Here is a 13,566-nt window from a genome sequence, read left to right as displayed (position 1 = left end):
TAAAAGCAAGCCCATTTTGCTGCAATACATAACCTTCTTCTTATCCCACACAGTTTAGGAAGGTTAGCTTAAAATTATCAAAGGTGCCACAATTTTAGAGGACTGGATGCTGTCTGTGGGCCCAGTCAAATTAATATTCCTGAAGCATTCTCTTATGTGGGATGTGAAGAGGCAACAAGGGCTCATTTCCCTTCCATCTACTGTCCTTTTTTTTCTGTCTGTTTAGAAGGGAAAGGGGAATAATTATCTCTTGCTTTTCAGGGCAGCTGGTATGTTACAAACTATATGGCTCCTTCAAATATTTGTGGTTATCTTCTGAAATATCGTTACAGGTTTCGGGATTATAGAATCATAGAATGGTTTGGGTTGGAAAGGGCTTTAAGGTCATCCACTTCCAATCCACTTTCCACTATCCCAGGGTGCTCCAAGCCCTGTCCAACCTGGCCCTGGACACTTCCAGGGATCCAGGGCAGCCACAGCTTCTCTGTGCCAGGGTCTCACTGCCCTCACAGGGAAGAATTTCTTCTGGGCATCTAACCTAAATTTCCATTCTTTCAATGTGAAGCCGTTCTCCCTTGTCCTGTCCCCACAGTTCCTGATGAACTGTGCCCCTGTAGCCCCAGCAGGCACTGGAAGGTGCTGTGAGGTCTCCACACAACCTTCTCTTCTCCAGCCACGAATTTCTCACTCTGTCTCCATAAGGAACGAGCTAATTTTATCCATGTTCACACTCTCAGCCTTTTCCTGCTTTTTTTTTCTTTTTCAGCCTTTCATGGGGGACAACTACTGTGACTCCATCAACAACAGAGCCTTCTGCAACTATGATGGTGGGGACTGCTGCGCCTCAACAGTCAAGACCAAAAAGGTAGGGATGCCCCTTCCTCTTCCCATGGGAATTCCTTGCTGAGTGCTGCTTTGTGCCTGGAAAAATTATTTTTGCTCAAAAAAGGAAGGCCCAAGGTCTCAGAAGGACCTTCAGCCCAGGCATCAGCTCACCATAGGCACTGAGTTCTTGCTGGTTCATTTATCATCCATCCTCAAGGCTCCAAAGGGAAACTAAAGGTTAGAAAATAGTTTTCATTAGGAAAATAGGAGAGAGCAAAAGGAAAGCATCATTTTGGATCTGTTCTTTGATCCATGTGTACCCACATGTGCCTGGCTTGCTGCTGACTGTCCCATCCAAGAGTGGGACAGAGAAGAATGTGGAGCAGGGCAGCAGGGCTGGGTGGAGATGTCAAATATTTTTTGCACAGAGACCACATAAACCTGCAAAAAGAGAAAAGCTAGTGACATAGATCTATAAAATCATTACTTAAGGTAGGGATGATGCTTAGGAAAGTAAAATCCACTGGTTTTTATCACTCAGCAGTGAGGGGGTGAAGTGGTAATTTCCTTGAAGCAGGATCCAAACAGACAAAAGAACATCCTTGTTGGCACAGTGTGTGTTTGAGTAATAGGATGAGTTGCCACAGAACATTATTAAAACAAAAATATATTTGAAGTAAAAAAAAGAACAGGCCTATTTGTGGAGCTTTGCTCCTTCAGTGGCTATTAGACACTGTGATCTGGATGCAGCTTTGGCTGAGGAATATTTGAACCCTTGGCTGTTTGAGCCTGGGGAAGAGTCCCTCCACACACATCCCCCCTTTTTCTGCTTCTTTAACACAAATTTCTGTGCACTGTTAGAGACAGTGACTGGGGTGATAGAGCTTGTGGCTTGGAGCAGTACAACATTATATAGGTTTCTAACCAGCAGGGATTTGGAACTAAGTTCCTCCCAAAAAATAGCAAATTTTAGCCTCTGCCAGGTGAATATTTTACCTTATCTTCCAGATTTGTGTGTAGAACAGAATGAAAAATCCAGCTGCATTCAGTATCTGATAATTAATAAATAACAAAACCCGAGGGAGCTTGGGCTCAGCATATGACACCATCCATGTCACCCAGCTGAGGAAGGAGGTTCTCTCTCCAGCTTTGGCTGAACACTTCTTTTCCTTGGTTCAGCATTGTGGGCTATCTCTGGTCCATCCCTTCCCACCAGGGAAGGGAGATGGGCATGCCCTGGCAAGTGGAAAGAGTTAATTTCTCCTCTGGGGAAAATGCAGGGGAAGAGGTCGTTTCCCCAGCTGTGCTCTTTTTGGACAAACATTCCCCTTTATTGTGGTGTTCCTTTTGAAAAAAGTCCTGGGAGCCACATGCAGGGAAGCCCAGGCAGGGCAGCTCCTCAGTTCCCAATGGGTGGAGTGGGGCATGGAGACCCCAAAAGGGGCTCCCTGGTGAAACAACCTCCGAGAAGATGAGCAGCATGACAGACATCAGCTGTCTCCAAGAAGAGATTCCTATCTCTGGCTGCTTTTCCACCTCCTTGGGAGGAGCAGCCCCACAGCAGCACAGCTTGCTCGCTGACCTCCCACCAGCTGGGAGGGCAGAGCTGGAAGTGCCCGGTAGCTCAGCATGGTGTAGGTCTTCTCCTCCCAAAACAGCCTGCCTGGGAAACTTTATCTCACTGCCTGCAGGCTGGAGAGCAGGCGATGAAAAACTCCAAACAGTGTCAGAGGAACGAGAGCGAGGTGCCTGGGAGGGGACCGACCCAAACCAGCCCCATCAAGACAGGAGCTGAGGGCACAACTGGAACAAGGAGGATGTGAGAGCTGAGATGAGGGGGGGTGAGAAGGGACAGGATTAAGGTTTGGGAGCAGAATTTATTGCTGGGCAGGGAGTTGAGACCAAGTGGGATCTGCACAGAGTTGTGAACACTTACCAGCCAGGCGACTCACGCTCAAAGTATCTGCTGCTTCCCTGCCACCCAGAAGCCAAGTGACCTCCCAAGGAGGGGAAGCACTTTGTAGCCCAGTGGGTTGCTGTGCTCTGTGCTAAAACTGTTTGATGCAAAGGGCAAATGGTCAGAGACGGGCAGCTGGTCACACCTCTGATGGATTTTCTCCATGGAGGGGGAGGTTTTGTAGCTTTTTGGAGATAAGTCTGCTTTCACAGACTTTCCTGGGAGCTGGATTGTGACTGGGGAATGAGACTTGCCCTAGCTGGCAGTTTAGAATCCCCCATCCTCAAGATCACACAGGTGGAGGGCTGAGCCATGGGGCCCATCACAAGCCTGGCATGCATTCAGCATCCAAAGTCTCCCAGAACTCCAACAACATCCCAGGAGCCAAATGAGGCGCCCAGGAGAAGTGAGGAAAACCACCTTCTCCTTGGATCTTCCACACTAAGAGCGAGATGCTAAGTCCCAGTTTATTACATTTATAGGGTAAAAGGGGGAATAATAACCCAGCCAGGGGGGCTGTGGGGTCAGAGTCAAGGAGGCAGCAGGAGAACCTGGCTCCTGCAAAGCGGCTGCCGACACCTGCGGCAGCAGCCGTGGGGCCGTGGGGCTTGGCTCTCCCAGTTATTTTCCCATCTGAGGCCTTTGACTGAGACCAGATTTCAGGCCAGGCTGTTCAAATACAGCCCTCCCTTTGAAGAGGTTTATGAGTGGAGCATTACAGGAGATATTCCAAAGGGAAAAACAATGAAAGGTGAGAGAAAAAGGAGCTGAATAAAAATACTCCGCATACCAAATCCTTCCAGCACAGTTTGCCACCTACTTAAAAAGGCACAGTTTTAAAATACACATTGGGTGTAAAAGCCAAAAACCTGGAGGAGACATAGGGAGGGGCGAGTCCAGCTCTGTTAATTCCAATACCAGATGAGGATGTATTTTCATACGGTTGTAGAGAGAGCGAGACACATGAAAGAGACTGCTTTGCTCCTTTTCTTTCGGGGTTACATACTATGTGGCAGATGTGTCAGTCTTTTAAAGCCCCTGCAAGTTTGCCCATAAATGTCCAACATTTATGCAACACCTGTTTTTCTCCCAAAATGTCACAGGACATTTTAAAAGCTTTAGATTTATCATCTTTTCCCCGCAGCAGCCATTGCTGAGGTGACACATGGTTCACATTTAAGAGAACATAGCAACTCCACACATTATTTTGGGAAATGGCTGAAGATTAACATTGCACCATGTGAAGATTCAGGAGTTAACAGTCGAGTAAGAGCTGGCTTCAGATCTTTAGTGTCCGCAAACTGTCAAGACTTAAGTTTCACTGCAGTCCCACTACCCTCCCAAACACACTTTGGGCTGAACACAGTGCTGTGAACAGGCTGCCTGAAAGCAAAATACTTCAAGCCAAGTTCACTTTAAAACCAAGCCCTCTTACTTAATGTGAGACTTTGCACACTCCTGTTTTGTTGCCCTGAAAATGCTCAAGGGACTTCCATGCTTATCCCATGTTTTCCCTTTGCATTTGAGCATTAGCAGGGAATGACCTTGTGGATTCCGTCAGCGAGTGGGGAATGGAGCAGTGTGACTTATCTGACCGAGCACCAACTAATCAGCACTGCTGCTTAGATAGGAAATAATGAGTATTTGCCCTGCACTGCTCACAATCAGGCTGGAGAGCTTAAAAGAAATCATTAACGGCCTCTTTTGAATGCCGCAAGTGGCAACGAATAAATTCAGTCATAATCTGGGCATAAATTCGAGGCAAGTGCAGTCAGAAAGCAGGAAGAAAAAAAGAGACATTCATCAGCTTAATTATTTGTTGTGCGCTAATTGATGAGCGTCGCCCTGCAGCGGGCGAGCAGCCAGGGCTGGCACAGAGTGCCGCCCAAGGAAGCAGGGACACGGGCAGGCAGTGTGGGGAGCAGGGGGCTGATGGCAGATCTGTGGCTGGGGCAGGGGACAGGGCCCTGCTGCTCACAGCTTGCCCTGTTTGTGACCCAGGAGCAGCTTTGAGACACAGGAAGGCCATTGTGGGCCAACCTCCAAGGGGGAGAAAGCTTCTGTTGTGTATCTGGAGGGGATAAAGTCTTCCGTGAAGGACAAAGCAAAATCCCATCTCCTTTTAATCTTCCTCTCCTCCTGACCCAGCACAGGTTGCCAGCTCCCTTCTGCCTGGCTGCTCTAGGAAGCTGCTTCTTGCTTTGTATCCTGCTGCAGATAAAAGAAGACGCTATTTTCTAAAACATTACCTACGTGACACTGCCAGAGTGAGGGAAATAAATAACCTGGGCATAACTGGCTGTCTCTGGGCTCTTGGCCACCGGTGAGGAGCTTGTGGGGTGTGCAGCATTGCTGGGAGAGGCTCTGGCTGCTTCCTCTGATTCATTTCAGGAAATCTTCTCTCCAGTAACTGTCTCCTCCACTTCTTTTCTTCCCTTTCCCTTTTGTAAGTTTTCCCTAGACAAGACTGTCTAGAAAGGCCTCTCAGAAATCAGAAATTCTTTCTTTAGGCTCTGCTTACGTACTTTGTTCCAGACTGGGATCGCAGATTTGCCTGGTTGAAGGTCCTGCAGTCTGATCTCTGTAGATTTAAATACACTAAATTTGCTGTTTTAAAATTCCCTCAACTTCAACCATTTGTAAGGTTGAACTTTCATCTGTCTTTCCTCTCTGCCTTTCCTTTTTGTCGCATGAGGGATAAACCTACAGCTCCCATGAGAAAAACCTGCCTCACTCAATTATCACTCAGGTTTTCCTTTAACTGCTTTGCCCCATAGCACTTGGTAAAAAAAGAGAAAAAATTGTCCTGTCCCTTCAGCCTCTTGACATTTCTGTCCAACACCTTGGAGAGGAAAACCAGCAAGTGCCTTGGCGGAAAACAAATGAGGACTTGTGGTAGATAGAGGGCTGTGTGGGATTCATCCAAAGCTTTGCTTATCTAAAAGATAGGCCAGTTATCAAAACCTCTTCAGAGACTTTATGGCCGAGAATTCGAGGCCTAAAGAAAGGAGCTTTGAACTGAGGGGCTGCTGCTGGCTCCAGCAGGGATTTCCAAAGCCTGGCCCTGTCTCCCTGGGAAGGGAGAGGAATGAGTCTGCACTCCTACCCCTAAGCCAACAGAAATAACCACTTCTTGGTATTTTGGAGAAATAAGCACCTTCTCCCAGCTGTCTGACTGCAACACAGACCTGTCTTAGGCAATCTCAGATCCTTCTCCATTGCCACAACATGTTTTTGAGGCAGTTTAGTGCCATTAGAAGCTTAAGTGACCACCCCAGCTGAGGAAATCCTGTTTATCCAGAAGAACTGATGCTCCTGCCACGATGCTGCTCCTAACTACTGGCCTGTCCCCAGCTGGGTGTGTTTGTCAGCTCTATAATTAGCCAGATAGAATGAATGGTGGGTGAGCAGGGAGGAAGGCAGGATACAATGCTGAGTGTTGCTTCATGCCTCTGGAAGCGGCTGAGCGCTCCAAGCACGCGGGTTCTCCCCAAAGTGTGGGTGAACTCACTTCCCCACCAGCCCTCAGTCACGGGCTCAGTGGCTGTAGCTGTTTGCCATGTGAGAGGAGCGTTTCCAGTCAGGGTTGGTTGGGATGGGAGCTTTATTTTTGGGGCTCGGAGCTTGGTTTCATAATCCTTCAGGGAGGCTTTCCAGGCGTCAATAAATTAAAAGCAGTGATGGTAGCAGCACATGTTGCCTATCCTGAGAGAACTGTTCTTGGCTTCAAGGGACGTGGGGCTTCCCACAACATACTGCATTCCCAAGGGATGTGCTGGTGGAGGGTGTTTGCTTTGCTATCCGACCTCACTTCATTAGCAAGTGTTACAAAAAACAGCGAACAAACCTTCCCTGCTCCACTGCCAGCTATTTGGCCTCTGGGTGGTCTGGCTCCTATTAAATCTTTGGTGATTATTTAGACTAATTACATTCATGTTTGCACAATCAGTAGCACGAGAGTAGGAAGCACAGCTGATTGCTGAGCAACTGAGCTCCATGCGGTTTGGCAAGCGGGGCTCCCTCGCTCTGCTCTGCTCTGCTCCTCGAGCAGGCGGGGATGGATGCGGGATCCATGCGGGCTGGGCTTCCCCGGGAATCCCTGCTGGCTCTGGGCCATCCTGCTCCCACTGCTTCTGCTGAGGCAGCTCCCAGTTTGCACATGAGGGAGAGAGCAGAGCATCTGTTGGGTTCAGCTGAGCTGAGACTCATGGTTGCTCGATGAGTCGAGCACGATGCACCACGGTTGCTGGTTTCACTGGGGGAAAGCTCAGTTTATGGTGGGGCAGTTAACAAAAATTCAGGCTTTTATTAGTGCATGTGCTGTGTGGAGAGGAGGTTTCCTGCCAGCTTTGTCTTCCCAGGCCCTCTGGAGCAGTGCCCTAGGTGTGAACCCACATACCAGCGCTCAGAGCTAAAAGGGGGCTCGCTCTTGCTCTGTTATCTCAAGCTGGTGACCTCTATGCTGAAAAACACTGGGAAGACCCTTCCAAGATGCTTTTGTATCCCACAAGGGCCTTGTCAGAGAACAGAATAGTCGCTGGTGTTTGAGCTGGGAGGCTCTGGGGAGGCGCAGGGCTGTGACACTCAGCACAGGCTGCCGCACTTATCTCCCAGGCCACACTGCCCGACGAGGCTCTGCCTGCAGTGAGCCTGTCTGGGAGATTTCGCAAACACTTCAGGGCTGAAATCTAACAACAGCCTGTTTCCCAACACTCTGCAGCCCTCCTCCCCTGCTTCCCCCTCCCTGGGCCCGATCCTGCCTGCCCTGGGGCTGCTGTGAGCCAGCCCCAGGCTCGGGCAGAAGGCACAGCCAGGTCAGCCTGATACCAGACTCTGTGAGGGACAAGCTTGCAGCCTTTGCAGAGCTGTTTTCCACCCCTCCCTCTACCTGTCTGGGATTTCTGCTGTCAACATTCCCACCAGTTCCCTACAGACTGGCCTTTCTCAGCAGGGATCAGCCTTGGGATGTCACCAGCCTCTTCAGATAGGTGCATGTAGTGAGGAGTTGTGACCTCTCACTCATTCCATGACCTGCATCCCAATTCTGCATTGTTGCCCTTGTTCCCACAGTTGGGAGCGCAGTATCCAGCACAAATCTAGCCCTGTTTCTAAGAGGCAGCTTGAGTTCATCCAAAGTCTCTTCACTCAGTGTGGGAGAGGATGCTCAGAGCTCCCATGCCTTGATGGAGAAGCAAGTCTGAGGTCATGCACTGTGCAGCAATAGTGGTGAGTTGGTCGAAGTGTTTTGGATGCCCCATGAGTTACACCTGGGTGTCTGTGCCAGCCTCCTGCCCAACCTGTGAGCCCACACCTGGTGCCCTTGTTCCCCCAGGTTCAGAGCAGGATGTGTCATGTCCTGCACACTCCAGGTGGCAGGAGTGATGGATTGTGTCTCTTTTCTCTCGATGATGAATAGTTTGTGGTCCAGTGTGGTTGTGGTGTGACTCACATTCCCTGGAGCATTTTTGATCCAGTGCCATGACTGTTCTGGATCATCTCCAAGAGCTGTGTGTGTAGGTGTGTGGAGCTGTGTTCTTCATTTATGTCTTTTTCAACCTACTTTAGCTGGTCTGAGGATACAGTATCTTGCATTACTTTATCAAATGTCCAGGACAGGCCCTAAGTTTAATTTTAGCTTTTTCTTCTCACCCTCCTAGACATTTTATGGGTTTTCTACATGGGGAGATGGACATAGGTGAAATGCAGGGTTTGTTTTGAAGGAAGAGGAGCTGACTCCTTACTCCTGGCTCTACAATGGGTACAATGAAATCTGGAAATTTCAATGCAGGTCGTGTATCCTGGTAATGAGTTGAGCTTTCACAGACCTATTTAAAAAGAAAAGAGGTAGTTAATCTTGGAGTATGTATATCTGGGCTCCACACCTAAATGGGCTATCATTCAGTGAAAGGATCAGCATTTATTATTTCTAGCACATCCAGCAGCTCTATTTCATGGCTGTGCACTCCAGAGGCTGTCACTGTGTGAGCCCAAGGCAGCAGACAGTTCTTCTTCTAAGGGCTTTCACAGTTTCCCTGTGCTGGGTACTTCACACAGTCCCAGCAGATTCTGTGTGTGGGTTAAATTCCCTAAATACCTATGGAAATCAGGTCCTTGGGGAACTCAAATGTGTATTTGTTGTAAATGTTGCTTGAAGTGGAAAACCCTATATTCCTGTTAAGTTTTTTGGAGAATTTTGTCCTGTCTAATGTGACTGTGACTGTGCTTATTACCCATAGAATTCTCTGCCTTTTCACATAATAGAAAACTGATCTCTGAAGCTCGCTGCCATAAGACAAAACAATTCATCTATCTGGACAATAGCGCTGTAAAAATCAAATTGCATAAAAAGCCTCCATAAGGGACATAAAGTGAATAAGACTGATCTGATCAGGAAGAAACCCTTCTCCATCAGGCTACCCACTGCTGGGAACTGCTGCTGAGCCACAAAGCTCTCTGCTCTGGGGGCCACAGCTCTGCCTCAGAGAGAAAGCTTCTGCTCTTCTAGCCATGGCCATCATTGGGAGACAATAAATAACCAGACATTTCTTCTCTGGTTGCTCCATCTCCCCAGGAATTGGCTGTAATGCAGCAGCAATCCAGTTTTGTACGTGCACCTTTTCAGGTCGCCGCAGGGCTGAGCACATCCTGTGAGAAAGCAAAGAGGAAAACAAGGGATTCACGAGGAGAAATGGGAGGAGAGAGAATTAAGGAGGTAGAGCATTCAGGCAACATCAAACTCATGCCAGTTTGGGTGTCTAAGGCTGCTGTTTCAGCAGAAAGTCAGTGAGGGGAACGTGAGCTGGTGGTTTGGAGACAGAGCCATGCAGGGCTTTCTCTCCTGGCTCTGATGTCCCTGCAGGTGAAATGGGAGCATGTTTGGGATCTCCGTGCCTGCAGCACATCCTGCTTAAGCCTGGACAGCAGCAGAGACAAAGTGCAGTAGGCTGTCACCGCCAATTTCAGCCACTTTACTGGAATGCCTGAATTGGGTGTGTGGCTGACCTGTGTTCAGTGCAGAGTGTGGATCCATCTTCCCTGTCTCTCCTCTGAATGGAGGGGCTACTTAATCTCCTTTGTCAGGTTGTTACAGGCAAACACAGGGAATCCAGGCCAGGCAGAGGAAAAAGCTTGATCAAGACAAATGAAAGAATCAGGTTCCCAGGTCTTGCCTCCAACCAGTAGCTTCATTGTACATCAGGGAGGATTTTTTAAGTCAAAATCATTGCCAAATCCAGATTGAACTGAATGATTCAGGATAAAAAAAATGAAAATAGCGGAAAACTCCAGGCGTACTTAAATGTTTTGTTTGAGCATTTTCTAAGTGAAACAAGTTTTTGTTTCAAGACATAACTTTTGCTGTGAAATAGTCTTTTTTATTTGTTTGTCTTGAAGGGAAAGGTCAAACCTGAAATGTAGCAGATAATCTAAACCAAAATGTTTCCTTCTACACTGAACAGAAAAAAACCCTTAATTTTTATTTTGCGTGTATCTTTTCTTTTTCCTTTCCAGTATTTCAACTCAGTCATAAAACAACCCCTCCTCAGCCTCCTCCCCAAACCCCATTGTTTACAGACTTCTTTGTTTTCCTATCTAAGAATATTCATAACACTGTGATATGAGACAGTCCTGCTTGGGCTGGCTTCTGTTGGATCAAGTGACCCTTAAGCTCCTATTGTTTTCTGCAGTTTATAAAGTTATTCAGTTGCCAGTTATTTGGATTCATTAGCTTCTAACTTTTCGGATTCTTTCTTCTCTTTGCAATCTCCCCATTTGTGCAATTGTAGATTCAGATTATTCACTGGTTATTTAGTCCATAAGTCACCGAGGCCATGGCTTGATGGAGAGTCATCGCCCTATTCCACCTGGAGGGTCGGGTCTTGTGTGAATGGAATCAAAAGCAAGGGGAGGAGGCTCTCTGAGCCCTGATTTGGTGATGAACGTTGGCTATTTAGTGTCTCTGTCAGCCTGTCCCTGCCTCAGGCTACCCAGTTGTGAAATGGAGCTCCACACCCCTCCTTCCCAAATGGTGTGCGTCAGGAGAAAGGCATCCTGGAGAGGGACAGGCAGGGACTCGTGTGGAAGGCCTAGCTGGAGATGACAGCACAATGCTGGGTCCACATTCCTAGATGGGCTGTGGGTGATGCATGGGGAACAGGCAGACTCAGGCATTGTAGCCTGGAGAAAAGTGTTTGTGAAAGGGAGAGTGAACGTGTGGCAGCAGAGGCAGGGGGAGCAGACAGAGCCTGTGCAGCCCTCGCTGGGAACATTGGAACAGGTTGTGGCACTGCCTTGGAAGGAGTGTAAAGGAGGGGAATGAGGTCATTTGTTCAGTCTGTGCAGATGGGAGAAATTCTTGGGAATTCACTTCAGGGCAAGTGAGACACTTGTCCCACTGCCTTTTCTGCAGGTAAATACGGTGATGCAAGAGGCACAAACCAGCTTCCAGTGGGCAAACATCACAGGCTGTTGTTTCAGCTCCTTCCCACGCTTCTCCAGAGGGGTCACAGAGAGATGACAGATGGTGAATGCAGCAGTCTCCCACTGCATTCCTGTGCTGTGCCTCAGTGCCTGTTCGCTGCATCTCCTGACCTCAAACACGAGAGGTGTTCCGAGAAGTCTCTGCTGGGCTCCAGCTGCACTGATCTGTGAGACAGTGCTTCGTTCTGCTCCTGAGGAACTGAACCCAAGAACATTCTTGAAAAGATTCTTAACTGAACCCAAGAACATAGTTAAGTGCTCAAATGGACTTAAATAAAGCAGCAGCACCCAAACCAGAGGCCCTTAGGAACCTCCATGCAGCACCAGCTCAGCACTAACACAAATCACTGTAAAAAATAACATAGTGAAGATTGCAGCTGATCTCTGAAGATTTCACCCCAGAGATCTTTTTTTTTTTTGTTCTCCAGGCTGCTGTAGGTGTGGGTGTGTTCCTTCCCTCATGCCTTTGTGTTTTTGGCTTGTTCCCCAGGTGACACCGTTTCCTATGTCCTGTGACCTACAAGGAGAGTGTGCTTGCCGGGACCCCAACGCCCAAGAGCACAACCAGAAAGACCTCCGTGGCTTCAGTCTTGGGTAAAGCCAAGTGACGTGGAAAGGAGGACCACACTGCTCAAGGCAGGCTAGGAGAGACACCACATCCCTTTTGGTATCGTTTTTAACATTTAGCTGCTCAACTGGATGGCATTTCTGCACCAGGGACCCTTAGAATTCAACCAGTCTGCCTTTAATTTTTGTCCAAGGAGAACTCAAAGTAGGGGTTTATGTATTAATTATATCTTAAATAGTGATCATGAGAAAAAAAAAAAACAACCAAGAGTCAAGTCAAGATGACTTTCGTGTATCAAAACAGCATGTTATGCCCACCTAATTTGAACAGTTCATATCTAGATTCAAGGCAAGAAACAAACTATTTATGTACACATATTTATAGAAATAAGTAGAGAAAGAGAGAGAGAGTGAGAGATTATGATCAACGCAAAAAAACACTTTCCCCTCCCCAGCACTCACAACTCAGACCGTTGGTGGAAGAGGCTGAGCTCTTGGAGGACTCCAAGCTGAGCCTTTTCTGATGCTGAATGCCAAGGTATCGCATGCTCGGGGCACTGTGGTTGGGGTGGGATCTCCACAGGGCTGGGCCCCTTGGCAAGGGCCTTGCCAGGCACCCGGCCAGCTCGAGGTGTGGGATGCATCTGCTCCTCACAGGAACGCTCCTTCCAGCCAGGCAGCTCAGCAGACTGCAGTGGCCTTTCTGTACAGCTCCTCCTTCTCCCCCTGCCCTCAAAGAGCCAACAAAAAGCCTCCCTTGTGGCCTGCAGGGCTTCTGGGGTGTTTCTGTGTGGAGCTGGGCAGGTGGTCCGTGGTGGAGTGAGGGAGTGGGGAGTCTAAGGGCTGGCATTGAGGAAGAACATGGATGATTGCTTCTGAGGAGCACAGAGAGGGGAACTCGCACCCGCACTTGTCATTTGAGCATGTCTGCTGCTGCTACTCCTGCTGCTATGTCCCATACAAATAGTTTCCTTACTGTGTCAGGACAGGGTGAAAAACAACCCCATGCAACCAAACAGTCTGCCTTAAAGCTTACCTACAACCTGCCTTTCAAACCCTCTGGTCTCTTCCTCAGCACTGGGGCAAGAAAACAGGACACCAGCCAGCCAAAGGAATCTGCTTTCTGGTCTCCACCCTGCCAAGTGGCTCTCCAGCCTCCTCCACCCCACTCTTGGGGTGAGCTGATTCTGACAACTGCTTCATGCTCCTGTTGTCTCAGGAGAGGGGAAGAGGAGGAGGAGACACCTGCCATGAGGAAAGGCCCATAGGAGACAGTATTAGAATTTTGGCCATATTTGTCAGTATTAAACTTCCAGGCCAGTGGGTTGGGCATTTGGGATAGACCAGGAGCCTATAGCTGTTTGTAATCTTCCAGAAAGAAGGGCATTAGCTGCAGCAGACCTCACACTTCCCTGTCATCCTCCTGCTTCAGCAACATGTGCCAGACCCTCACTGATTCCCTTCCTTACAAGGTTCATTACGTTGAGTCACTGAGATACCCAGGGCATCCAAATGCTGCTGCTGATGCTGCAGCCCATCCCAGGGAAATCCCAGAGATCTTTCCAGCGTGGCTTGGGCATGTGCTCCAATTCCTGCTAAGAAGAACACACATCCAAAAGAGCATCCCTCCCAATGTTAGGTTTGTTTGTTCCTTGGAATTGTCATGACTTGCATAATCTACTGGGTAAAGAGAAAAAGATTTTTTCTAACTCCTGCTTTAGGCACTGGAGCAAGGCAGA

At 48.4% G+C, this 13,566-nt stretch overlaps 1 protein-coding gene across 1 annotated transcript in view; it reads left to right on the top strand.

The window, feature by feature from the left end:
• The window catches only part of PAPPA (pappalysin 1), a 174,548-nt gene extending 162,690 nt beyond the window's left edge, over positions 1–11,858 (top strand). The window contains exons 21-22 of the mRNA XM_054283889.1: positions 767–865; positions 11,751–11,858. Of these exons, the coding sequence (XP_054139864.1) occupies positions 767–865; positions 11,751–11,858 (207 nt within the window). The remainder of the gene's footprint in view (positions 1–766; positions 866–11,750) is intronic.
• The last annotated feature ends 1,708 nt before the right edge of the window (positions 11,859–13,566 follow it).

The sequence above is a fragment of the Melozone crissalis genome, unplaced genomic scaffold (assembly GCF_028551555.1).
Source record: "Melozone crissalis strain CALT ecotype California unplaced genomic scaffold, PUWL_Pcris_2 ptg000041l_1, whole genome shotgun sequence".
In the NCBI taxonomy this organism is placed as follows: domain Eukaryota; kingdom Metazoa; phylum Chordata; class Aves; order Passeriformes; family Passerellidae; genus Melozone; species Melozone crissalis.
The sequence above is the reverse complement of the archived record's forward strand: the minus strand, read 5'-3'. Positions and strand labels throughout refer to the sequence as shown.